General features: G+C 36.7%; 2 protein-coding genes across 20 annotated transcripts in view; one reads left to right on the forward strand and one right to left on the reverse strand.

Moving 5' to 3' along the window:
• Positions 1-25,601, forward strand: part of etfa (electron transfer flavoprotein subunit alpha) — a 316,751-nt gene that overhangs the window by 107,002 nt on the left and 184,148 nt on the right. The window lies entirely within an intron of this gene.
• Positions 1-25,601, reverse strand: part of tmem266 (transmembrane protein 266) — a 102,760-nt gene that overhangs the window by 65,180 nt on the left and 11,979 nt on the right. For 4 of the 19 annotated variants that reach the window (XM_073942351.1, XM_021470538.2, XM_021470537.2 and 1 more), the window contains exons 1-2: positions 24,341-24,680; positions 17,647-17,764 (exon numbers count right to left, since the gene is read on the reverse strand). In XM_073942351.1, the coding sequence (XP_073798452.1) occupies positions 17,647-17,663 (17 nt within the window). In that variant the 5' untranslated portion in view covers positions 17,664-17,764; positions 24,341-24,680. 19 annotated transcript variants of the gene reach the window in all.

Raw genomic sequence — 25,601 nt, forward strand, 5'->3', positions numbered from 1 at the left:
TCACATCCTATTGATACATTAACATAAAATAACTTACATTTCCAATTTTTTTGTAAAATATTTGTTGCCAAAATTATGAAAGTAGCCAAGCAGCATCACACCCAGTAATATAGCCTCACAACATTGCTTAAAGTCGGCCAATGTATCATCATCCTGACGCAAACTCACAGCGTACCTGCAGCACGCAATGAGGAAAAATAGACTGACTGCATCTAAAAGGCGCTCATATTATTGAGCAATGATAAGAAATAATATAGATCACGCCAACAAATACATGAAAACGAAAGTGAGGAGCGTGGTTTTAAAAATGCAAGGAGTAGAAAGTACAGATATTTGTGTAAAAAGGTAAGAAGTAAACGTTGTCAGAAAAATAAGTAGTGGAGTAAAGTACTGATATCAGAAAAACCTACTCAAGTACACTAACGAAGTATTTGTACTTCTTACTTCATCTCTGACTGTATGATCATGACGCATTTGAGTTAGGATCACGACAAGCATTTGATATGTTTTTCTTTCATAGCGAACACAGTGTTGTGCGTGAAAATAAACGTTTACTGTGTCAGTATAACTACTCTAGCCTATATAATGTCGAATATAACACAAGAGGGAATCTGATAATGACAAATGTTTCATTTTACCAGTGAAAACAAATGGCCTAATAATGTTATCAATGACAAACGACAAGCATATATCTCAAACATAATTCAACTTTCATTCATTCATTTTCTTTTCGGCTTAGTCCCTTTATTAATCCGGGGTCGCCACAGCGGAATGAACCGTCAACTTATCCAGCACGTTTTAACGCAGCGGATGCCCTTCCAGCCGCAACCCATCTCTGGGTAAATAATTCAACTTTATAATTATGAATAGTTGTATTCTGATGTCATCATTTTACTGTGAATTAACAACAAGGACATTTTAAAAGTCTGTTCGAGTCCACCATAATGACTATACAAAATTTGGCATTTAAAGCAACAGTAGACTTACACACAGGCTTAATATTATTAATGTTGTTTTACCATACGTTTGAAAACTATAATGAATAATAATAGCCTACTTATATTAACCTTTATTTTACATCTACAGAACCGTGAGAAAATCATGATCTTCCATCCTGCAGCCTTAGTTCACACTGAATTACTGTAATAAATGGATAAATGTCAGTAGTTGACGTCTATATGACGTTGGGTTCTGGTCACTCGTCATTTGACGTTGCTATTGGGCATCAAAATAACGTTGTCCTTAAACGCTGGCTAGACAATGAATTTTGGTCACCTGACATAAACCTAAATCTAACCTAATATCAACGTCTTATGACTGTGTGTGCCTGCTGGGCAATAACTAAATGCACTACAGAATTTTACGTTTACACATCCCCAATTTACATGTAAATGCATCAGCTTTGTACAGTGTAATACTTTTGAAAGGACTTTTTTTTTTTTATTCATACTTAAAGTAATACTTAAAACAGATACTTTTACTCTACTTGTGTGACAGAGGCTAGCTAGTCAGTGCTGCGCAGGTAAACCTCACTCCTCTGACCTCTGAAGGTGCTCTAGCGACAGACGCTAGAGGCCATGGTCTTTAGCCTCTTTGGAAGAGCACCCGACTTCCATGCGGATGGTCGCCGATTCGTTACCAGCTCAGAGCGGGTTGGGTGACGTCCGGCCGGCGGGGTTACACTTGCACTACATTTTTATAATGATAGCGCAAGTAATGATACTCGAGCATCAGTTTTCAGTGCTCTTTCCGCCACTGTTTGTCTGCAATTTCTCAAAACTTGTTGACGAGTGAAAATCGGGGCTAAAATCATGCAGTCTGAAACCTGTTAGTTCCAAACAAAAGTGAAGGACTCATTTAGTTTGATCAGGCGTGTTAAATTGGGACTGGAACTGAACGGTGCAGAGCTGCAACCTGAGTTTGACACCTGTAGTCATATTTTTCGCTGATTCGAGCCTCGGCTGGCATTTCTGTGTGGAGTTTGCATATTCTCCTCGTGTTCGCATCGTGTTCCGGTTCTCCCCACAGTCCAAAGACATGCGGTACAGGTGAATTGAATAAACTAAAATGTCCGTAGTGCATGTGAATGAGTGTGGATGGGTGTTTCCCTGTACTGGGTTGCAGCTGGAAGGGCATCTGCTGTGTAAAAAATGCACGGAATAAGTTGGCGATTCATTCCGCTGTGGCGACCCCTGATGAATAAAGTGACTAAGCTGAAGGAAAATGAATGAAGAGTAGGAGAGGTTGAAGAGCATTTGAAGGAGTTTTCTGTATGAACACAGTGAATGACAGACGCCACCGAGAGCCAGAATCCCATCATTCCTGCAGATTACGGACTCAAGTGATTCAAGACAGATTGAGAAACCCCACTAAATAAATAAATAAAAAGTCTCCGACGCAACAAACAGCAGATGTGGAATATGGAAATGCATTAGAAAGCTCAGTGGCGACATAAGAAATGCATGAAAGGAGATTAAGCTGCGGCTCGAGATTGATTCCTAATGCCAGAATATTTTGCGTCCCGCAATAATGAGCCATCCGGAGAGTTTCAAAGCACAATATTGTGGCAAAACAACAAAGTCCCACAGCAGGACGTCAGGAGCGGCTCTGCCTGGTTTTGTCTTTGATTTATTGGATTGGGCGAGCGGATTCTTCTCACGTTTGCATGCTGGGAGTGCTGTGCTCAATCTCAGCGCAATCAAGCCAATGAATGGATTTCCTGAAACGCTCACAATTCACTACGCTGGAACTGCAGAGCGGGTACATGTGGGAAAAACTCACACAAATTGAGTTTGGAGAAGGTTAACTAACAACAAAAGTTCTCTACTTTAAGCTAAAATGAAATCACAGATAAAAATTAACTATTAATTAACTTGACAAATGACTGAATTACTGTAAGTAAATAAAGGCTACATTTTATTCTTAAAAACTAAATAAATTTTGTAATATTTTTTACATATTCATGTACACATTTTTCCAGATTTTACGCACTGTAAATTAATTAATTAATTAATTAAAATGTATATAAAAAGAAAATAAAGTAAATTTTTTACTATTATATACAGATGTGAGCAGATTTTCTAAATTTGTAAATTCTGTAATAAATTGTAAATAAAAATAAATTTTACATTATTACACATTAAATCATTTGTGAATCTAGTTCTAAATTGTAAATAATTATTTTCTTTACAATATTTATACACATTTTTGCATATTTTATTAATTAATTTTCCATTTTAAGTAATTAATTAATTAAAATTAATATAAATTGAAAATAAAATACATTTTTACAATATTAATATACAGATTTTAGTAATTGTAAATAAAATATATTTACAATATAAAAAATAATACTAATAGCGGTCACACTTTACAATAAGGTTCATTAGTTAATGTTAATTAATGCATTTACTAACATGAACAAACAATGACCAATACATTTACCACTGTATTTGTTCATATTAGTTAACGTTAGTTAATGAAAATACAGTTGTTCATTGTTAGTTCATATTAACTCATGGTGCATTAACTAATGTTAACAAGCATGGACTTGGATGTCAATAATGCATTAGTAAATGTTCAATTATGAGTAATAAATGCTGTACATGTGTTGTTCATGATTAGTTCATGTTAGTAAATGCATTAACTAATGAACCTTATTGTAAAGTGTTACCCTAATAACAATAATAATAATAATAATGATGATGTTGATAATATACTGTACAGATTTAAGCAGATTTTAGTAATTAATTGTAAATTCTGTAATAAATTAAATATAAAATTTTTACAATTAATATACAGATTAACTGATTTTAGTAAATAATTGTAAATTTAGTATGAAATTGAATAGAATTTTTTTATAATAATAATAATAATAATAATACAGATTTTAGTAGTTGTAAATTGAGTAACAAATTAAATAATTATTAAAATATTAATATACAGATTTGGTAATTAATTGTAAATTTAGTAAAATTGTTAATTTTTTTACATTATTAATATACAGATTTGTACCTTTTAATGTCAATTTTAATTAATAACAACAATTAATATAAATTGAAAAAAAAAAACATTTTAGAATATTAATATACAGATATTAGCAGATTTTAGTAATTAAATGTAAATTTAGTATGAAATTGTAAATAAAAAATATATTTTACACATTTATTTACACAATTTTGGTTTTCATTTTAGCTAACAATTGGTAATTACCTTGTGTTTGTTGTCACTTATTAAAGTACATCGGATTTACTGTATTTTAATAACTATAACTGCAAGTTTAAGTTGCTAATACATTTTTTAAAAGCCAATATTTGATATCAGACTGTTTTATAGCATTTCTTTTTATTTCAACTGAGTGAATGGTGTAAATAGCTGGCGTTTGGCTCTGCCCTCAGTCAGTTTACAGCACACGCTCATAAATCAGCGGCACACAATCAATAGGAATAAATAAGAAAGCAGCCCACGGGGACCAACATGAGCCCCCAACACCGACTTCAAGAGTTACTACAGTTAACAGCCTCCGTACACCGTAAATAAAGACTAGCTGCTTACCAAAGATATGCATTTAACATCAAATGAATCCTCTGTGGGCAGACAAAAGATGCTTATTATTGGCATTTCAGACCTTTAATTACAAACCAGATAATTACAGGTAAATTCATTAAATAAGTATTAGCGCTGCGCGATACTGGGGAAACATGCGATATTGTTCTTAAGTAGTGATATTTCATGCAATAACATTTACCTTAAAGAAAAACGGTTTTTATTAGCGTCTTAAAAAATTATGTAGTTATCATACTAAAATATACAGAGAATAATGATGAATATGTGTTGATCTAATAAATGTTACTTATCTGTGAAACTGTCAAAGAGCAAACATTTAAACAGTATGAATGAAATAACACTTTGAGCTCTATTATACACCCAGCGCAATGAGGTGCAAGATGTGCACGGCACAATTTGTAGCTATTTTTAGACTAGAGTAACCCTAATTTTCAAGTTGTTTACATGGCAAATCCATTTCTGCCAGGTTGTGGACTCATGGGTGTGCTGGTCTAAAAAGGAGGTGTGTTAAGGCGCATTGTTGGCGCGTTGCTATTTTGAGGAACTGAAATGTACCACACCATTGACTATCTAAAAGCAAGTCTCAAGTCCAGCGCAGAGAGCGTTAAGCACCTATACAGGTCCAAACGCTTACAAATTGTTTAATACACACAGGACATACATCAATATACAAATATCTTTACATATGAAAAAAAGTTACAAAAATTAATCATTTCTACATAAATATTTAAACCACTGCCTCCATGCCTCATTTTGGGGGGCTTTTTCAGTTTATTCATGACAATTTGCATTTGTATAATGTTATTATTATTAACAGTAGTATTTATTATATTCATATTTGTATTTGTTTTAATATAAACAAGTTTAGATTTGTCCACCTGTCGGGTTAGAGATATAAGAATAAGGGCATAAGAACAGGATGTGTGTTTGGATGCAACTCAGATTTTTTTTTACCACACTTCGTTGTTATCGTTTATTTATTCATTTGCTGGAAATTAAAACTTAATTTAGAAATAGTTTTAAACAAATCTTTAAAGCTTAATAAACAAAATTAAATATGTAGGCTAATGGATGTCCTCAGTGGAGTGAGTTTCCACAGTGTCCTTATCCACGAAAGTAAAGGAGTAAAAATAAAGTAAAGAGGACGAATTAAGGTGGCTCGTTCTTTATCCTCGTGCTGCAGATGCTCTGTAACTACTTTTTTGCTAATGAAGCTTTTAGTTTTCCCACTAACAAAGTCCGCCATGTAGAATGAGCCATGGAATGAAAATATCCCCACCCCTTCCCGTTTATCAGCCAATCAGAAACAACAGCAGCATAGACTCAATTCAAGTTTATTTTGTATTTTTTATAATAAAGAAAAAGTAATTTCTAAATGATAAATGAAGCGTTGTATTTCTTGTGAACACAGATGCTGTAATCTGGCACTGCGCTTGACCACAGAATTGACAAACGGAAAGCCTCTTCCTTGAAAAAGTGCAGAGCTGGGCTAAATTTGAGCCTCGGTGAACCTGCAAGCTGAGACCATGCAGGCATGCAGAAAAACCCAATCATAATCAGTGCACAGATGAAAACTCAGTGCGTTTAATTTTACTATTACAAGGTAGTTTTTAATAATGACATTAATTGTTAATTCAATTGTTTTCTGTATTATTTGAAAGAGGCCTATTATACCCTCAAGTATCCCCAAAATGTTTCTGATGAAGTTTAACCTCAAAACATCTCATTTTTGTAATAGTTTATGTGATGAAGGCTGAAAAACAGCGTCGATACGTTTAGGGTCGTGTCCGAGTCCACTAGATTCTTTTTAAAGGGGTATCCAGCTCTGTGAGCTCATAACTCCTCCAGAAACTTACGCCCCATTCACACGGGGCGTCAGCGTCAACGCTTCTCATTCACTTTGAATGGGTAACGTCAGGCGTTGCCGAACTGCATTGTGGATCCGTCGGCGCCGCTTCAGAGATGTTGCTCGCTGCAGTTGGGACCAGCTCAACTTTTCAAGCGCCGACGGAAGAGTCAGCCAATCAGATCGCTGTATGCAAATACACCGGCTAGACAGTGGCCTATTTCTGACTGAATTTCATTGGCTGACGCTTCTATGACGATCGTTTCAGCCCCAACTTTAGACACGCCTTCCGCCAAGCATTGACGCTGAAGACCCGTGTGAATGGGGCGTTAACCTGGCTGACGGAGGCTTTCAGCGGTGCTTCTGACTGAGCCCAGCCCAGTTAGATGAACTTTTTGGTGCCGGCTGGAGGATTTCCCCTGAAACGTCAACAACAGATACTTCACAATCCCAACCCCACTAGAGCAGGCTCCTGATTGGTTAACGCGGTGCGAATGTCCGCTGAAGTTCAAATTTTCGAACTGAAGCTTTCCACGCGTTAACTGCGTCAAACACGTAAAACGCACCATTCGCACATATCGTGCCGCAGGATGTCTATTCACCCGTTTGCATTGACTTAACATGTAAATCACTCGCACTTGACGCGTGTTCCGCGTCTGGTTTGAACGCAGCATTATAATGTGTGGTTTAAGTGCGAGATAAAAACGTCCTAGTCCTAGTTCATATAAATCATAAGCCATGTTTCTTTTGGTTCTGCTTAATCACGTGCTCCAAATAAGATATTTAAAATAAACAACAATATGAAGTCTTTTGTCTGCTTTACACAACTACATTGCACAATACTTGTACTTTTCCTTTCAGTACTTTAGTACATTTTGAAATAAACTACTTCCAATACTGTAGTACAAAAAAAAAGTTGAATACTTACAACTTCCACTTAAGTATGGTGCTCAAAGAGCACTTCAACTATTACTCAAGTCACTTTTTTGATAGAGCATTCGTACTTTTACTTAAGTCTGGGTCTCTAGTACTTTATACATCTCTGGTTTTTTGTATCCCCTTTAAAAATTGCTCAAAAGAAATTTTTACATTTATTTTCCCCCCCTACTGTTAAAGGGCTAATAACTACTAATTAGGGCTAATAACATTGACCATAAAATGTTTTTTAAAAAAAATTAAAAACTGCTTTTATTCTACCTGAAATAAAACAAATAAGACTCTCCAGAAGTAAAAATATTAAAGGGAAATACTGTGAACATTTCCTTGCTCTGTTAAACATCATTTGGGAAATATATTAAAAAAAAAAAAAAAACCCCCAGGGGAGATAAAAATTGACTTCACCTGTATATACAAAAAGTATAAAAGCGAGTCGACCGATGTCTCTGTAACATCTGTTCGACCTTCACAACACCCAGATGCTGCAACCAGAACTCATCCATCAGTTTGTGTTGGTCTGCAGGACGTCCTGTTACCGGTACTGAGTGTTCATGTCCTAAAACAAGTGCTTTTTTCAATGGGTCGTCCTTGAAAGATTGACTTCATCCTTCTGTCGTGGCTATTGATGGAGATTTGTGGTTAAATGTGGAGGTTAAATAAGAACGCAGCTTTGGTGTATCATGAACCAGATGATGATGAGGAGGAAAAAATAAAAAATAAAAATTCGGTGTCAGCACATTATGGGCCTAGAAAAGATTTGGTTGGACCAAAGCCAAGTTGCAAAGCAAGTTATTTTGAAGAGTATTTTGATCACAACAGATGTCTGGTGTTGTAAAGCCACGGTGTTTGCATGACCCCGTTTTCTTTCTTTTTTTTTTTTTTGCAGAGCCATTAAATGCCATCTATCAAAGCGATGAGAAACTGAAGCATATGGTCCTGTACACAAACAGGCCAGATTGAGTGCTCCGCTACTGGTTTTTACAGCATTAGTGGCTCAAATCCTGTGTTTTTACTCCTCTTTGGTGTTATTATGTCATATTGATATAGGATCAAATGTTGGTTGTTAAAAAAATCAAATAAGCAGTGATTTTTTTGGTATCCATCAAAGATATTTATCAACTTGAAAAGGTTTTAATAATGATGCTGAAGCGATATAAAAATACAGGTTTTAAATTATACAATATTTGTTGTCATAATTATGGTGAAATGTGTTGAGACACAAAAGCCTGTTACAGCATCTACCATCTACACTCCAGTATCTATAAATCCACCAATACACACATCCATCCAGAGTATCTATCCATTTATTTCTCTATCCATCCACCCATCTATCCATCAATATATCATCCATCTACAGTATCACTCCACCCATCCATCCATTCATCCATCCCTGTCTAGCTCTCTATTTATCCATCCACCTACAGTATCCATCCATTCACCCATCTACAGTATCTATCAATCCATCCACAGTATCTATCTATCTATCTATCTATCTATCTATCTATCTATCTATCTATCTATCTATAGTATCCATCCACTCATCCACCCATTCATCAATCTATCCATCCATCCATAGTATCTATAGTATCCATCCATCCATCCATAGTGTTTATCTGTCTTTCCATCCATCTAAAGTATCCCTCCATCCATTCATCTACAACATCCATCCATCCAGTGTCTGTCTGTCTGTATATATCTATAGCATTTATCCATCCATCCACCTAGAGTATCCACCCACTTATCCACCCATTCAATCCATCCATCCATCCACAGCATCCATCGATCCATCTAAAGTATCCTTCCATCCATTCATCTACAGCATCCATCCATCCATCCATCCATCCATCCATCCAGTGTCTTTGTCTGTCTGTCTGTCTGTCTGTCTGTCTATCTATAGCATCCATCCATTAATCTACAGTTTCCATCAACTCGTCCACCCATTCATCCAACCATCCATCCATCCATCCATCCATCCATAGCATTCATCTACATGATCCATCCATCCATAGTGTTTATTTGTCTATCCATCTATCAATCCATCTAAAGTATCCCTCCATCTACAGTATCCATCCATCGTGTTTATGTGCCTATCCATCCATCCATCCATCCATCCACCCATCCACAGTATCCATCCATCGTGTTTATGTGCCTATCCATCCATCCATCCATCCATCCATCCACAGTATCCATCCATCGTGTTTGTGCTTATCCATCCATCCACATTATCCATCCATCGATATATCAATCCAATGTCTGTCTATCTATCTTTCCATAGCATCCATCTACAGTATTCATCCACTCATCCACCCATTCAATCCATCCATCCATATCATCCAACGATCCATCAACAGTATCCATCCATTGTGCTTATCTGTCTATCCATACATCTAAAGTATCCCTCCATCCATTCATCTACAGCATCCATCCATCCAGTGTCTGTCTGTCAGGGTGTCTGACAGTATCCATCCATTCATCTACAATATCCATCCATCCATCCATAGTATTTATCTGTGTATCCATCTCTCTATTCATCCATCCATCTATCTACAGTCTCCATCCATTCATCCATCTATCTGTCCATTATTCATATATCTGTCCATCTATACATCAATCCATCCACAGTATCCATCCATCGTCACATTTATAATGAAATATTGTCAAGCAAATACAGATTTGATGCATTTTAATAATTGTAACAGGAAGTTGAGAAAATATAAAATATTGAAATATAGTAAATACTGAATATTGTACTGAAATTCTAAATACTTCACTGAACTATAGCTCAAATTAAAAACTATCCAGGATGATTTGTTTCTACTTTGACTACTTAAACTTATTTGAAAAAATATATTACATTCCAACTTCTTTTTTTGTAAATAGTTAAATTCCTCATTAAAATCATCAAGATATAATTAAACTCTGAACGTTTTAAGGGGAAATAACACACACACAAAATAATCAGAGCATAGAGTATTTTTTTGTTTAGCAGATGCTAACTTTTCTTTTTCCAATTACATTTTAATTTATTATATCAAATTATTAATATATTTAATTTATTTACTTAAATATATATTTTTACATGATTTTACTATTTGTTATATAGATGTTTTTTTTTTTTTTTTGAAGTACCAAGTTTTATTCCGTACATCACCTAAAAAAAAACGAAGCATCGCAAATAAACAATTTAGCAGCTTGATGGTGTTATAATGATTAATATACAGTGAAATCGCAACTGTTAGATGGACTGGATGCCACTATGATCTACATATAAAACAAAGAGAGCGTATTCTGCTGTAAACTCAATGCCACGGCGAAAAAAATGATCATCTTTTGCACAAAACAAAAAGACAGACCTCATTAGACAGAGCAGCGGAGGCTAAATGTTAGCTGACCTGTTTCAAGCACAAAGGCGTCCTCAGGGTGTGTCGTGTAAGCATGCGTGTGTGAAAACATGAGCACGAGTGTGTATGCACGTGTGCACAATCACTCACAAACACACACCTGGTGCACTTTCAACACTAACAGCACCAGATGATGATCAAAACACTGACGTCCTCCAGCACATCTGTGTCATGCTTAAACAACATCACTGTGGAGCGACAGCAGTAACATTTGCAGCAATGTGATATCATAGACCAGCTACACTCACCGGCCACTTTATTAGGTACAGCTTACCAGCGCCGGGTTGGACCTCCTTCTGCCTTCAGAATCCATTGTGGCATAGATTCAACAAGATACTAGAACAATTCCTCAGAGATTTTGGTCCTGATGATAGCATGTCAATCAATGAGGTGAATCTCCCGTAACACCACAACCCAAAAGTGCTCTATTGGATTGAGATCTGATGACTGTGGAGGCCATTTGAGTACAGTGAACTCATTGTCATGTTCAAGAAACCAGTCTAAGATGGTTCACGCTTTATGACATGGCGCGCTATCCTGCTGGAAGTAGCCATCAGAAGATGGGAACACTGTGGTTCAGGGATGGACATGGTCAGCAACAATACTCAGGTAGCCTGTGGTGTTGACATGATGCTCAATTGGTACTAAGGGGCCCAAAGTGTGCCAAGAAAATATCCCCCACACCATTACACCACCACCCCAGCCTGAACTGTTGATACAAGGCAGGATAGATCCATGCTTTCATGTTGTTGACGCCAAATTCTGACCCGACCATCCGAATGTGGCAGCCTAACAAACTTTGGTGTTTCGCCACAAAACAGGAAGTTGTTATAACTTAGGCATGCATTGTCTGGTCTGCCTCAAAATCCACACATTTGATAAGAATCCTGACCTGAACTTGTTTACATGCCAATATCCAGTTAAAGTTACAGCGCCACCTGCTGGCAACAGTAAATGACATGTTTCACAATGTAACAAATTCCTGCTCCATAAATGATCAGATTGAATCCAAGTTGTCAGTTTAATCCGAATGCCTTTGTGATGTTAAATTGAGAAGATCGCAAGTTTTCGACGAAAGGCGTGTCCGAGGCGAACTGACAAAGCTCTGTGTATCACCATAGAGGAACTACTTATAACTAAGCCCACACGGAATCTGTGCGCGCAGAATCCGACAGATTTTCTGCAGATTTCCCGCAGAGTTTTAGCCCATCATTAATTCTGTTTATTTACTTGAGTAAATGTGTGTAAATCAATATTTATTCAGTTTTTAAAATAATTGCAGTAATATTATTGACTAATATGAAAATGTTCATCTGATTTATGTACGATGCGGTAAATAAGTACAGTAATATTTTGTCTTATATTATATGAGAGACTTGATTTGCTTAACAAATAAAGTGGATCTAATTGGATTTGCATTTTAAACATTAAATAAAAGTTAAAAAGATTTTTTATTTCATATATTTAGGTTTTAGTTACGCTACCGCCAAAATAATTCTGCAGAAATTTGCAGATTTTTACAGAAATTCTGAGCAGAAACAGCAAAAAAGTCTGCAGATTCCGTCTGGCCCTAGTTATAACTCTACATGTCCATATTGAGCCACAGTCATAGCGCCACCTGCTGATAGAAGGAAGTTTGGCATAATTTGTGATATATATATATATATATGCGTGTGTGTGTGATCTTATATTATTATTGCCCACTGTTATCCTAGGGCCACCGGGAGGTAGTAAAAGTACCATTATACTTGCCCAAAAATGTAGTGCAAGTAGAGTAAAAGTATCTGTTGTAAATATTACTTAAAGTATGAGTAAAAAGACCTTTCAAAAGTACTCGAGTAGCGAGTATTATGCTGTACAAAGCTCTCAGGTGCAAGGTCCCTTTTATCGCTGCTTGCAGCTTTAAATCCAACATGAAATGCCTCAAAGCAAGAAATTGAACGTCATTCATAAACAGAACGGAAACATTTCACAGTGTTGTTTAGCATTGGTATTTGTAGCAGCAGCACATGTAAATAATATCCACATGGCGGTTTGGTGAAAGCGTTTTGATTTAATATAGGGAGTTTTGCGGTTTACTTGTAATCCATCCTGTGGCGTGTAATTGAGTTGAACGTATCATGCTTACTCTGGTGTCTCGGACCTGCTCTGAATGCACAGTACACAAGCACAGCGCTGATGAACAAAGACGGCAGCTGAAGTAAACCACTCTGCATTCACGTCCCTCTACTGCCCACCCTACATGAACACCCAAAGCACTGCCGTCTGAATGCCACACACACAGAGAACTAGCTACGGTAACGCTTCAAAATAACGGTCTATTCGTTATAGTCAATATATTTACTAACATGATTAAACTATTAGTAATACACTTAAGTTATTTATTATTCTTTCTTGACGTTAATGTTAATTTAAATAATGTTACTTCATGTATATACTATTAACAAACAGTTAAAGTCAAAATTATTAGCCCTGCTGTGACGTTTAACAGAGCAAGGAATTTTTCACAGTATTTCCTATAATATTTTTTCTTCTGGAGAAAGTCTTGTTTTATTTCAGCTAGAATAAAAGCGGTTTTTAATTTTTTGAAAACTATTTTAGGGTCAATATTATTTATTAAGGATATTATTATTATGTTTTAAGTCGATATCGCCAATCCCTGTCATTGAGAATGCAATGTAAACATGGCATCGTGAAGACTTCACCAAATGAAAGCCAAGCCAGCACGTCACTGCTGCTGATCCTGGAACAGTTGCGTGAAGGGCAGATTGCATCTCCTGCTCCACATGAGTGCGAAGACACGCTGCGCGACTGACTGCAGAACAGTGTGTGGCTACAAATGACGAAATCACAGAGCTTCAGCTGCGGAGCAAACACATGGATCTCAACTCATCCCGCTGATGAAGATGACGAATCAATTAACAGCATTTATATGCTGGAATGACCTTGTCAAGAAAGCTTTCTTAACGGCTGTCTATAGGTGACGTAATGCCTTTTTTAATTCTTCCCTGTCCCGATTAAGTCACATCCCACATCCTGACCAACAGAGATCCTGACGGTGTTAAATTAGGGGGCGGAGCTATCTGATTTTCTGACCAATGGCAGTCTAAGAAATTAGAAGAACTTTAGGCCATCTAATAAAAGGCTTGGAAAGAATTATAGGGCATTCAGTCGATGTTGGCTTTCATAAACATTTATCATCAACCACTATTAACAAACAATTAGATGGAGATCTATTGCAATATTATTGGTTAATGCTTGATAATACATGTCCATTTATAAGCTAAACATCTGTTTGATGTCTATTTCACATATAATCCATGCACACACATGGCGCTAGGCTGAACAGCTGTATTTTGCTCAATACTATGACACAAGATTGTACCGTTTTAAATATTTCACTATCAATGTATATGGAAATATCAATATTTTTGACAACATGTTGGTATTGGTGGTCTACGAGAACTCTCCATAGGCAAAAAGAAAACGTGTATTATATGCCCTTACCCTACCTCAACCCCTAAACCCAACCCTCACAGGAAAAGTGGCACATTTAAAAGTGATTAAACCTTTTGAATTACAAGAACACAAGACATGCCATCGTAGACCATCTTAAGGGGACGTTCACACAGAACACATTTTTCCTTTCCAATGTGATGCTTTTCTATTGTTTTTCAATGTAAACATGCGATTGACAAGATTGTATAATTTAGTATTCCAGTGTCATTATGTAACATCAATATTTTTGAAAACATGTTGGTATTGGCGATTTACGAGGCTTCTTCAGTGTATTTTATACAGTTAAAAAAAATTAAACATATGTCAGCGCAATAGCCTAATGGTTAGCGCGTCGACATGGTCCAGTAGCATGTCAGGGCGTCCCGTGTTCGAATCCCAGCTCGAGGACATTTCCCTACCATACCCCCCTCTCTCTCTCCAACTTCTCTTCCTGCCTGAAAAAAAAATAACTGTCTTATCTAATAAAGGCAAAAAGGCCAAAAATGAATCTTGAAAAAAAAAAAAACAAAAAAAAAACAAACATATTATATGTCAGGGGTCACCAATCTTTTGGAAACTGAGAGCTACTTCTTGAGTACCGATTAGAGTGAAGGGCTACCAGTTATTAAATAACACATTTTTCTTAATTTACTTTTAATTATATGTTATTATTAATAATATTCATCTATGTGAAGACATTGATCATGTTAATGATTTCTCACAGTAGTTGTCAACAATGATTTAACAAGTTAGATAAATATCAATATGCAACACTTCGTTTGACTGAAATTGTTTTAAATTTTTTTTTTTTTTAATATATAACTTAAAGTAATTTTCAAACTTACACTAATGCAAGTGTGATTTAAAAAGAATACCTATAAAAATATTAGATGCAGCTTACTCGTATGTAATGGTGCTATGGTGAGCTATTTTTAGAACAGGCCCGCGGGAAACTCATGTGAACCTGGCGGGCTACCTGGTGCATACGGGCACCATGTTGGCGACCCCTGTTATATGGTCTAACCCTACCTCTAAACCCAATCCTCACAGGAAACAAGTCACAAATTTAAACGTGATTTAAGCATTTTGAATTACGAGGACACAAGTCATGCCAGTGTACAACCACCTAAAGGAGACGTTCACACAGAACTACTTTTTCCTTTCCAATGTGATAGTTTTCTATTGTTTTAATCTAAACATGCGATTGACAAGATTGTATTGTTTTAAATATTCCAGTATCAATAAGTATCGAAATATCAATATTTTTGATAACATGTCGGTATTATGTGGTTTATGAGGACTCTACATAAGCATAATGTACTGAAAAAAAACGTTTCATATTTGCCCTTACCCTCCCTCTAACCCTAAACACAACTGTCGAACGTGGCAAATGTAAATTAGAAAACGTATATTATATGGCCTTACCCTTTTTCACCCCTAAACTCAAACCTAACAGGAAACAAGTGGCAAATTTAAATTAGTATGGGGACATAAGATATGCCATTATAAATCACCTTAAGGGGACGTTCACACAGAACACATTCTTCCTTTTTCATTGTGATCCTTTTCTATTGTATCTCAACGTAAACATGCGTTTGACGGATGCGTGTTAACTTTCACACACAGGGCTGCTCATTGCTGTCAGTTCCACAGCAGTGGACCGATCAGAAAAAATTAGAAGCAGGACAATCGTAGCAGGTTTCTGTTTACAGGCGCTCAGTGGCTGTGTCGACATACCCAACTGATTTTTTCCCCCCAAACTATTGAGTATTACATTACGTGTTTTTAGAAGCAAAGACGCATTTGGTAAGATTAACCATAATAGAGTTCAACTAGGTAACTGTAACCAGAGATGTGACACTGAAAACAGAGATGCGGATCCACGTGCAGGTTTACTAGCGAGGTCAGGCCAGCAATGGTCAACACAGGGGGAAACAGATGCATACAGGCAATCCAGAATCGTAGTCAATAGGCAGGCAGATGGTCAGAGGCAGGCAGCAAACAGGATTAAACAAATAAACAAGGCAAGGATCAAAAAACACAGTAAACAAGACAAAGGAAACGCTTTGTAGCATCACTAAAACAATCGACAAGACTCAGCAACAGTGTATGAGCAGTACTTCAATCAGTCCTAGAGCAGCTTCAGCTGTGAAAGTCTAATCAGATGAGACTCTGAGCAGGTGTGTGCTGCATGACTGAATATGTAGTCCATTTACAAGAAGATTTGTAGTCCTAATTGTGTGTGTGAATGTTTTCCAGCGATCTCTGGTGGTTAGATCGCCGGTGATCATGACAGTCACACCCACGCCATCAAGTTTAAACATCTTCAACTTTCACATGCAGGGTTGCTCATCACTGTCAGTTCCAAAGCAGTGGACCAATCAGAAAAACTCAGAAGCAGGACAATCGTAGCAGGTTTCTGTTTACAGGCGCTCAGTGGCTGTGTCGACATACCCAACTGATTTTTTCCCCCCCAAACTATTGAGTATTACATTACGTGTTTTTAGAAGCAAAGACGCATTTGGTAAGATTAACCATGATAGAGTACAACTAGGTCACTGTAACCAGGGATGTGACACTGACAACAGAGATGCCGATCCACATGCAGGTTTACTAGCGAGGTCAGGCCAGCAATGGTCAACACAAGGGGAAACAGATGCATACAGGCAATCCAGAATCGTAGTCAATAGGCAGGCAGATGGTCAGAGGCAGGCAGCAAACAGGATTAAACAAATAAACAAGGCAAGGATCAAAAAACACAGTAAACAAGACAAAGGAAACGCTTTGTAGCATCACTAAAACAATCGACAAGACTCAGCAACAGTGTATGAGCAGTACCTCAATCAGTCCTAGAGCAGCTTCAGCTGTTAAAGTCTAATCAGATGAGATTTGGAGCAGGTGTGTGCTGCATGACTGAATATGTAGTCCATTTACAAGCAGATTTGTAGTCCTAAGTGTGTGTGTGAATGTTTTCCAGCGATCTCTGGGGGTTAGATCGCCGGTGATCATGACAGTCACACCCACGCCATCAAGTTAAAACATCTTCAACTTTCACATGCAGGGTTGCTCATCACTGTCAGTTCCAAAGCAGTGGACCAATCAGAAAAACTCGGAGGTGGGACAACCATGTCTGTTTACAGGGGCTCAGTGGCTGTGTTAGCATACCGTCATGCTTTTTTTTTTTTTTTTTTTTTTTTTTTTAACTATTCCTGAGCATTTCATCTTGCATTTTTAGATGCATTTAGTGTTAATGAACCCAAACAGAGCACAATTAGGTCACAGCCATGCCATAATAGAAATTGTTGTCCTTGTATACCACCAAAACCAGCACAAATCACACTCATTAACACACACACACACACACACACACATATAAAAGGATGTATTCAGCACACTTACTGTGTCTGCTGGCTCATGGTGCGAAACGCAGCAAACGCTGAATAAACGTCCGGGATCTTTTCTCTCAATGGCGAGCTCTAGTTTGTGCTAGATTGAGAACACTTCACTGACTCCAGACCTGAGAGAAAAAAAAAACACACACACAGAAAAATCACATTCTGTTCAAACAATACAAACATAAAGCCTGATTAGCAACTACTGAGCGAGTGTGTGTGTGTTATAATGCGTTTATAAATGCATGAACGTCTTGCTCAATCGTGACACTGCTATCATTGCAGAGGGATGAAATTGTCGCTTACGCAATAAAATCAATGAAGGGAGATATTGGATCTGTTATGAAATCAAATACTCGCTTAACTTCACAGCTTTAGCACTGACCTGTGACTGAAATCAAGTGAAGAAAATAATGTTTAAAGCTACAGCCAACACCACATCATTCAGGAAAACTGCACACACCATTTAACGCAGTATTAGATATCAACACAAGATAGACACATTAGAATAAACCGAAAGAAAAATAAAAGTCCTCATAGATTTGTGAAGGTGTTTGAATGAATATTATGATAAATTACAATTATTATAATGCAAAAAAAATTAGGTTTACTGAATAAAAGATAGTAAACTTCACAATTACAATAAAAGACAGCAAGTAATGCATAATTTTGTTTCACATCTTCATTTTAGGACATTGAAAATAGACTCGAACCATTGATTTTCTCAGAAAATTTCCTAGAATGTCTTATTTTGTGGTCAAATGTAGAAAAATTTTTTCTACTTTTGTGCGAACTACCCCTTAAATAACAACCTCAACTCAAGTCGATAGGAAAAAAGAAGGTTATTGTCCAAACAGCATGATTTTCAGCAGGGTAAGCATTACAGCAAACTCGCACTGCCTGCGATTGCGCTTTTTTTTTTTTCCTCATGTCAAGGTGCGATGAAGTTGTCAAGCTCGCTGTGGACGGACATCGATAAACAGAATGATTGGTTCACCGCCGGCTTCAATCACAGAGAGCTTCATTTACTGGGAGCCGCTTGACAAACGCTGGTGTCTGAAACTCTAGCGCTTTCTGAAGAGGTATTAGCGGCGGACGGGGGACGAGGTGAAACTAGTACACAAGACAAATCATATTAAGCCAAATAAGGCTCGCCGTACACAGGTCAGTGAGACAGAACGTCTGAAGAGACGGAAGTGGGACGAGGTGGAGGACGTCAGTAATTTTGTGCTCTCGTATAAATCAAAGATGCTGTTGAATAAAGTGATAGTAAAATCATAATTATTAGCCTCCTGTGAGTTTTTTTACCCCAAATAGACACCTTGCCTAACCAACATTAAGACCTAGATCACCAATAACTCTCTTCAACTAAATGAAAATAAAACAGAAGTGCTCTTACTAGCCAGTTAAAAGCTGTTATTTTGGGATTTTCGCCTGGATTTTGCCTACCCAAATTTAAAAGCTTCCCAAATCCACATGCAGAGGTGTAAATGCACAAATTTGGTATCATTTTAAAGAAAACCCTTTGAATTTTCATAAAACACTATTAAAAGTGTTAAAAATATCTGTATATGTTGTCTGTGTTATAATAAACACCTAAAAAAAAAATTTAAAAAAGTTTTTTTTTTTTTTATAAGCTAAAATTTGAAAGTGTACCTTTTAGGTTTGGTGTGGTCTAGTTTGCTGTAATTAATTTTGGTGGTTCCTGCACATGTCTGTAATCATAAGGAAAAAGAAAAATGTCTCTACCATAATCTATGCAAAAGTTATTTTATTCCAGCTGATGAGAGGTGCTGTACAAGCCACCTCTTATATTGTTTTCATATTTCACTATACTTTTGTTTGATCAAACATAATTCACTGTGTTTGGACCACGTCAGACACATAAAAGGATTACTTATGCACATCACTTAAAAAACAGAGGAGAAATGGCCCTGAAGCGCACAGCATAAGGTAAGAGATGACGGCTGTCTGTGCTATCTGGGGCTGCTTATTGATCATAAATGTATTGTTTTCACTTTTGCACCATGGAAACACCGTGATTCATTCGACAACTGTTTGATATGTGAATATAATTCAGTAAAAAGAATGCTAGAACCACATGAGCACCGACAAGAGCTTTCATTTGAGCTATAACTTGTACATGTGTCATATGAAAATGAACCAATGTAAAATACCTAGCTTGGGTATCCAAAATACTGTATATTTAAGAGTAAATAATTTTTGTACAGTTGAATAAAAACCAAAGTGATGCATATGTGCATAAAATATAGATTCTACACTTTCAAACGAAACCACTTACTGGGGTCTGGTGCAATGCTAGCCCTTTAAATCTTTAAGCGAAAGTCGATGACATCACTGACCCGGTACCAGAGTTTAACTGGTTAAGTCCTGCTGCTTTTTTCTTTTCAGCTTAGTCCCTTTATTAATCTGGGGTCGTCACAGTGGAATGAACCACCAACTTATCCAGCATATGTTTTATGCAGCGGATGCCCTTCCAGCTGCAACCCATCACTGGGAAACATCCATAAACACTCATTCACGCACATACACTACGGACAATTTAGCCTACCCAACTATAGATGAATTGGGTAAGCCAAATCGTCTGTAGTGTGTGTGTGTGAATGTGTGTGTATGGATGTTTCCCAGTGATGGGTTGCAGCTGAAAGGGCATCTGCTGCGTAAAACATAGGCTGGATAAGTTGGCGGTTCATTCCCCAGATTATTAAAGGGACTAAGCCTAAAAGAAAATGAATGAAAGAATGAAAATAAAACATTCTGAAGAAACCTAGTAACCACTGACTTTCATAGTATTCGTTTGGAATGAAATGGAAGTCAATGGCTGCAGGTTTCCAACATTCTTCAAAACATCTTCTTTTGTGTTGAACTGAATAAAGAAACTCAAAAGTACTGCAAGTCATTATTTTTGTTTGTTTTGGGGTGAACTAAGAGTCTTTAAGAGTCCCTGGCATCAGCAGACATTATTACAATACATAGGGAGGGGCAAATATTAAATTAGTTAACAGTTCACAATTGAAGTAAAGTTATTTATGCTGAGTGAGCACTATGTACACTAAGTACAACCCTCACAAATCTCTCTTTTAAACTCATATTTTTAATAAGAAGCTATATAGTAATGTATTTGTGCATATACATTAGATTAGTCAGTACTGAAGCCAAATCTGGAGCTTATTTAACAAAATAACTTATAATAACGGTCCAAAAACTAGTACACCCAAATTTATATGTTATAGGAAAATAAAATATTACATACAAATTTAAAAAACAAAAAAAATCAGGAGAAGCAGAAGAAGAACAAAATAAATTGTAGGTTGTAATATATTTATATATATATATATATATATATATATATATATATATATATATATATATATATACACACACACACATACACGCACAACAGTTCTGTCTGGTTCTCAAATCTGATTGGCTGATATCTGTGCGATATTCTGCAATATCAGAACTCCTACAGCCTCTTTATCCTTTGTGTATTACTCCGCCCACATACAACCAGACACTACAGATCTAAAGTTTAAAAGATGCACTTAACTGATTAACTGTCAGCTTATGATTTGAATCCGGAAGAAAGTAGTTCCTCATACAAAAGGGCTTTTGAGACTCTCCATGTTTGATTTAGTTTTTATATACACAATTATGCCGTCAAACTGTTGTATAAACGCAATATCACACAAGTAGCAGTGCGATATGGCTGTATATTGGCACTGGTGGGGGTACTAAGGCACTCGGCCTGCAGCCTCATGCCAACGCACGCCTCCCACCAGTGCAGATATACAGCCATATCGCACTGCTACTCGTGTGATAATGCTCATATATATATATATATATATATATATATATTTATTTTTTTTTTTTGCCAATATTTTGCTTGAATTTAATGCATTATTTCAATTTCCAAATATGTTTGGTGACTAAAATAATCAGTAAAATCAGTTTCATAAATCGGTTTTGTTTAAATGCACCAAAATATATTGCCTATTTACTAAGAAATGGATAAAAATATAATTATTTTCAAAATGGGCTGTACTCAGTTATGCTTAACTTTTATGTATGATGATAAATTTCTAAATTCTGTCAATTATTTTTAAATTTCATTAAAAAGCAAATTACATATCCTTTAAATTTATACAAAAAAAATTGTTATAGTTGTAGTTTTGTTGTAGTTTCACAATGAAAGTAAATCTGCTGAAATAAAAGTCAGTAAACCCATTGTAAATTGGAACTGTTAATTGGCAACTTGGTTATGATTTTGCACGTTTTCTAATCAAGCAAGCTCATTTGCGAAATGATTTTAACAGGCTAACTTACTTTTTTTACAATGCTTTTACTCACTTTTAAAGTTATCTAATCGGTTTTTAGAGTATGGAATTTTTTAAACATTATATTTTGAAGTATTTTGTATGTCTACATTAAAGAAATAATCAATAATCACAGAAAGCTGAAAATTCTGTCATCGTTTACTTTTACGACTTTCTTTCTTCTGCTGAAAATAAAGTGCTCCAGTTTCCCCACACAGACATGTGCTATAGGTGAATTGGGTAGGCTAAATTCTCCGTAGTGTTTGTATGTATGAATGTTTCCCAGTGATAGGTTGCAGCTGGAAGGGCATCTGCTGTGTAAAACATAAGTTAGTGGTTCATTCCGCTGTGGCGACCTCATACTAATAAAGAGACTAAGCCGAAAATAAAATTAATGAAAAGTTTAACAGGCTAACTTACTTTTTTTTAAACAATGCTTTTACTGGCTTTAAGTTATCTAATCACTTTTTTAAAAATGCGGATTCATTACTGTATATAAAATCAACAAAGGCGAAACTGTAAAAAACTAAGTTTTGTGCATCAGAGATTAATATTCAGACCATTTTAGAGTCAATTTAAATCTTTTATCCCAAATGGTGTCAGAGTTTATTTCATTTAAGTGTTTACTGTGTATCCCATATACTGAAAACATGGATTCATTGCTGTATATAAAACAGTACATTTACAATATTTACATTAAAATATATTTTTAAAATATTATAAGTTAAATAAAGTGCCCATTACAAAAACAGAGTCTTGTGCAATAAGCAGGATGTTTTTCTGATCGTTTTGGTACTGATCTTATTGTATAATTGCATATGGTTGAATGTAATTCATTTGTATGGTTAATTGATTTATTTTTAATGGAGAAATTAAGCTTGTGCAACATAAAGAGCACATATTTATGTCTATCTGACATGTTTTTGACTCAAACTATAACAAGAGCAAAGAATTTAACTGGTTTGACACCGAATGTCTAATGTATGTCAAACGTTTAACTTTACCACAGGAGTCAACGGCTTCTGGTAACAGAAGAAAGAAACAAACAGGTTTGGAACAGGTGAAAGATGAGTAAATGATGACAGAATTATTATTATTTGGCTGAATTATCCCTTTAAACTCAAATTGAGCTTAACTAATTGACCCATGCTTATACAGTGTATTGGATTTACTGAAAATGTGGATTCATTCCGGTATATAAAATCAAAAAAAAGGCAAAACTGTAAAAAATAAAGCTTGTGCATCATAGAGATAATATTTAGAATTTTTTAAGTTGATTTGAATCGTTTATCTCAAATGGTGTCAGAGTTTAATTGACTTTTATCATTTTTACGGTCTTGTGCAATAAGCAAGACGTTTGATCTGAACGTTTTGGTTCTGGTCTTGCTGTATAATTGCATATGGTTGAATTCATTTGTATGGTTAATTGATTTGTTTTTAATCGAGAAATTAAGCTTGTGCAACATAAAGAGCACACATTTATGTCTATCTGACATGTTTTTGACTCAAATTATAACAAGAGCAAAGAATTTAACTGGTTTGTTTGACACCGAATGTCTAATGAATGTCAAACGTCTAACTTTACCACAGGAGTCAACAGCTGCTGCTACAGTCTTTAGTAAATATTCCCTTGTGTTCAATAGAAATAAACAAACAGGTTCGGAACAAGTGAAAGATGAGTAAATGATGACAGAATTATTATTATTTGGCTGGATTATCCCTTTAAAACACAAACTAGCAGCGTTGATACAACATGTAAAACAATAAACATCAAACTTTTCATTGTTTACCTCATAATTCGCACCATACGTGGTCCATTACATAAACTAGCGTCTTAAATTGAGCTTGTGTATCCTGATCGACCTGCAGTGCGTTACATGCGTTTTCCAGAACGAAAACAACCCATTATCAGGCATCTGAGGAGATGAGAATCACCTGAAACTGATTGCTGGGTTTGTTGTGTTGACCACGTGCCCAAAATACCTACAATGGACCTCCAGAAATCAAAGTTCGCAGATATGCCACTATCAGAAGTTCACTTCACAAGTTCACTTGAACATGCGTGCAGGAAAACATGGCGATGAACAACAAGCGCTGCGTGTCATTTTAACGCTACATTCAGATGCGCACAATAATACAGGCTATTACACTTGAAAATGGAAGACGTGTGTTGTGTTTCCCAGGCCTAAAGGAGCTCCAGCATGAAGTGAGGTCCTGCTATTGAAGCACTGAAGCTATCAGCACCATGACAGCTCGCGATTCAGTGATGCAATTAGCAAAAATAACAGCAAACACCCATTAAAGGCGATAATTGGCGACGGCGCGGATGCGAGAACGCGCACCCTTTTCCGAAGGTTGACCTACCTCGATTTACATCGTTGAAACTTTAATCGTGTCTCCCAAGCCCTCGTGTACAAGATACCGTGTGCCTTGCGGATGGTCAGAAGAGGCTTTATGCGTGAAGGCAGGTTCGTAGTGGTCAAGCGTCCGTTCAGCGGCTTATTTCGCGAATAAAGCGGACGACGAGCAAACCGTAACGCGAGCATCATCTCTCAGCGAGGTGCTATCAGGAGCCCAGACATCCAGAGAAAGGCATTGGCGTGCATTGTGTGTGAGTATATATGTGGCGCTGAGGGCTTTTCCCTTTCTCAAATCAAGCCAGCGTTGTCCATCGTGCCGCGATGCGATTAGACGCGATCGGATTGAAGCGTGAACGCCAGCATCGCTCCGTTATGTCGGAGGAAGAGGAGGAGGAGGAGGAGATTCATTACGTAGAGAAAACGCGTTTCTATTGGCTTTCTGTCCAAAGAGATGGCAAATGTTCTTCGGGATCACCGCGCATCCATCAAAACACCTGACCGCCGGTGCGCGCGCGCGGAAACGCTGCGCTGCGTCGTATTATTACGCGCCTGTCAGTCCGTGACAATCATAAACCTAAAACGCACACACAATTCAGTCTTGTTGAATACACGTCAAGAGCTGTCATGAGTCACGACTGAGCATATGGAGATGACAGAGGTGACACTGAGATGTGAGAAACGCGTTTCAACATGACTATTGATCTTCTACGGTGTGTGTGTGTGTGTGTGTGTGTGTGTGTGTGTGTGTGTGTGTGTGTGTGTGTGTGTGTGTGTGTGTGTGTGTGTGTGAGGAGACCAAGGAATAGAGAACAAAGCAAAGGGTCTGCTCTACTATGAGTTTCAGATACCATTATCAATTTCCTTTGGTTTAGATTTATCAGGTTTGCCAGACTTGCCACAGCAGAATGAACTGCCAACTACTCTGACAAATGTTTTTTGCAGCGGATGCCCTTCCAATTGCAATGAGTTTTAGATAATACTAGGCTATTGTATTACTGTAATTAGGCCTATTATTAAATATCACATTACTGTACACACTGCATATTTACACACTTAATATAATTAGCTATCATTCAAGATCTTATTAAAGGGATAGTTCACACAAAATGGAAACTTATTCACAATTTACTCTTCCTAAAGTGAGTACAAGTTCTTTATTTTGTTGAACACTAAAGAAGATATTTTGGAGAATGTTATAAACCTGTAACCATTGACTTCCATAGTCGGAAAAACAGCTACTATGGAAAGTCAGTGGTTACAGGTTT

Source organism: Danio rerio, chromosome 25 (assembly GCF_049306965.1).
Source record: "Danio rerio strain Tuebingen ecotype United States chromosome 25, GRCz12tu, whole genome shotgun sequence".
Classification (NCBI taxonomy): Eukaryota; Metazoa; Chordata; class Actinopteri; order Cypriniformes; family Danionidae; genus Danio; species Danio rerio.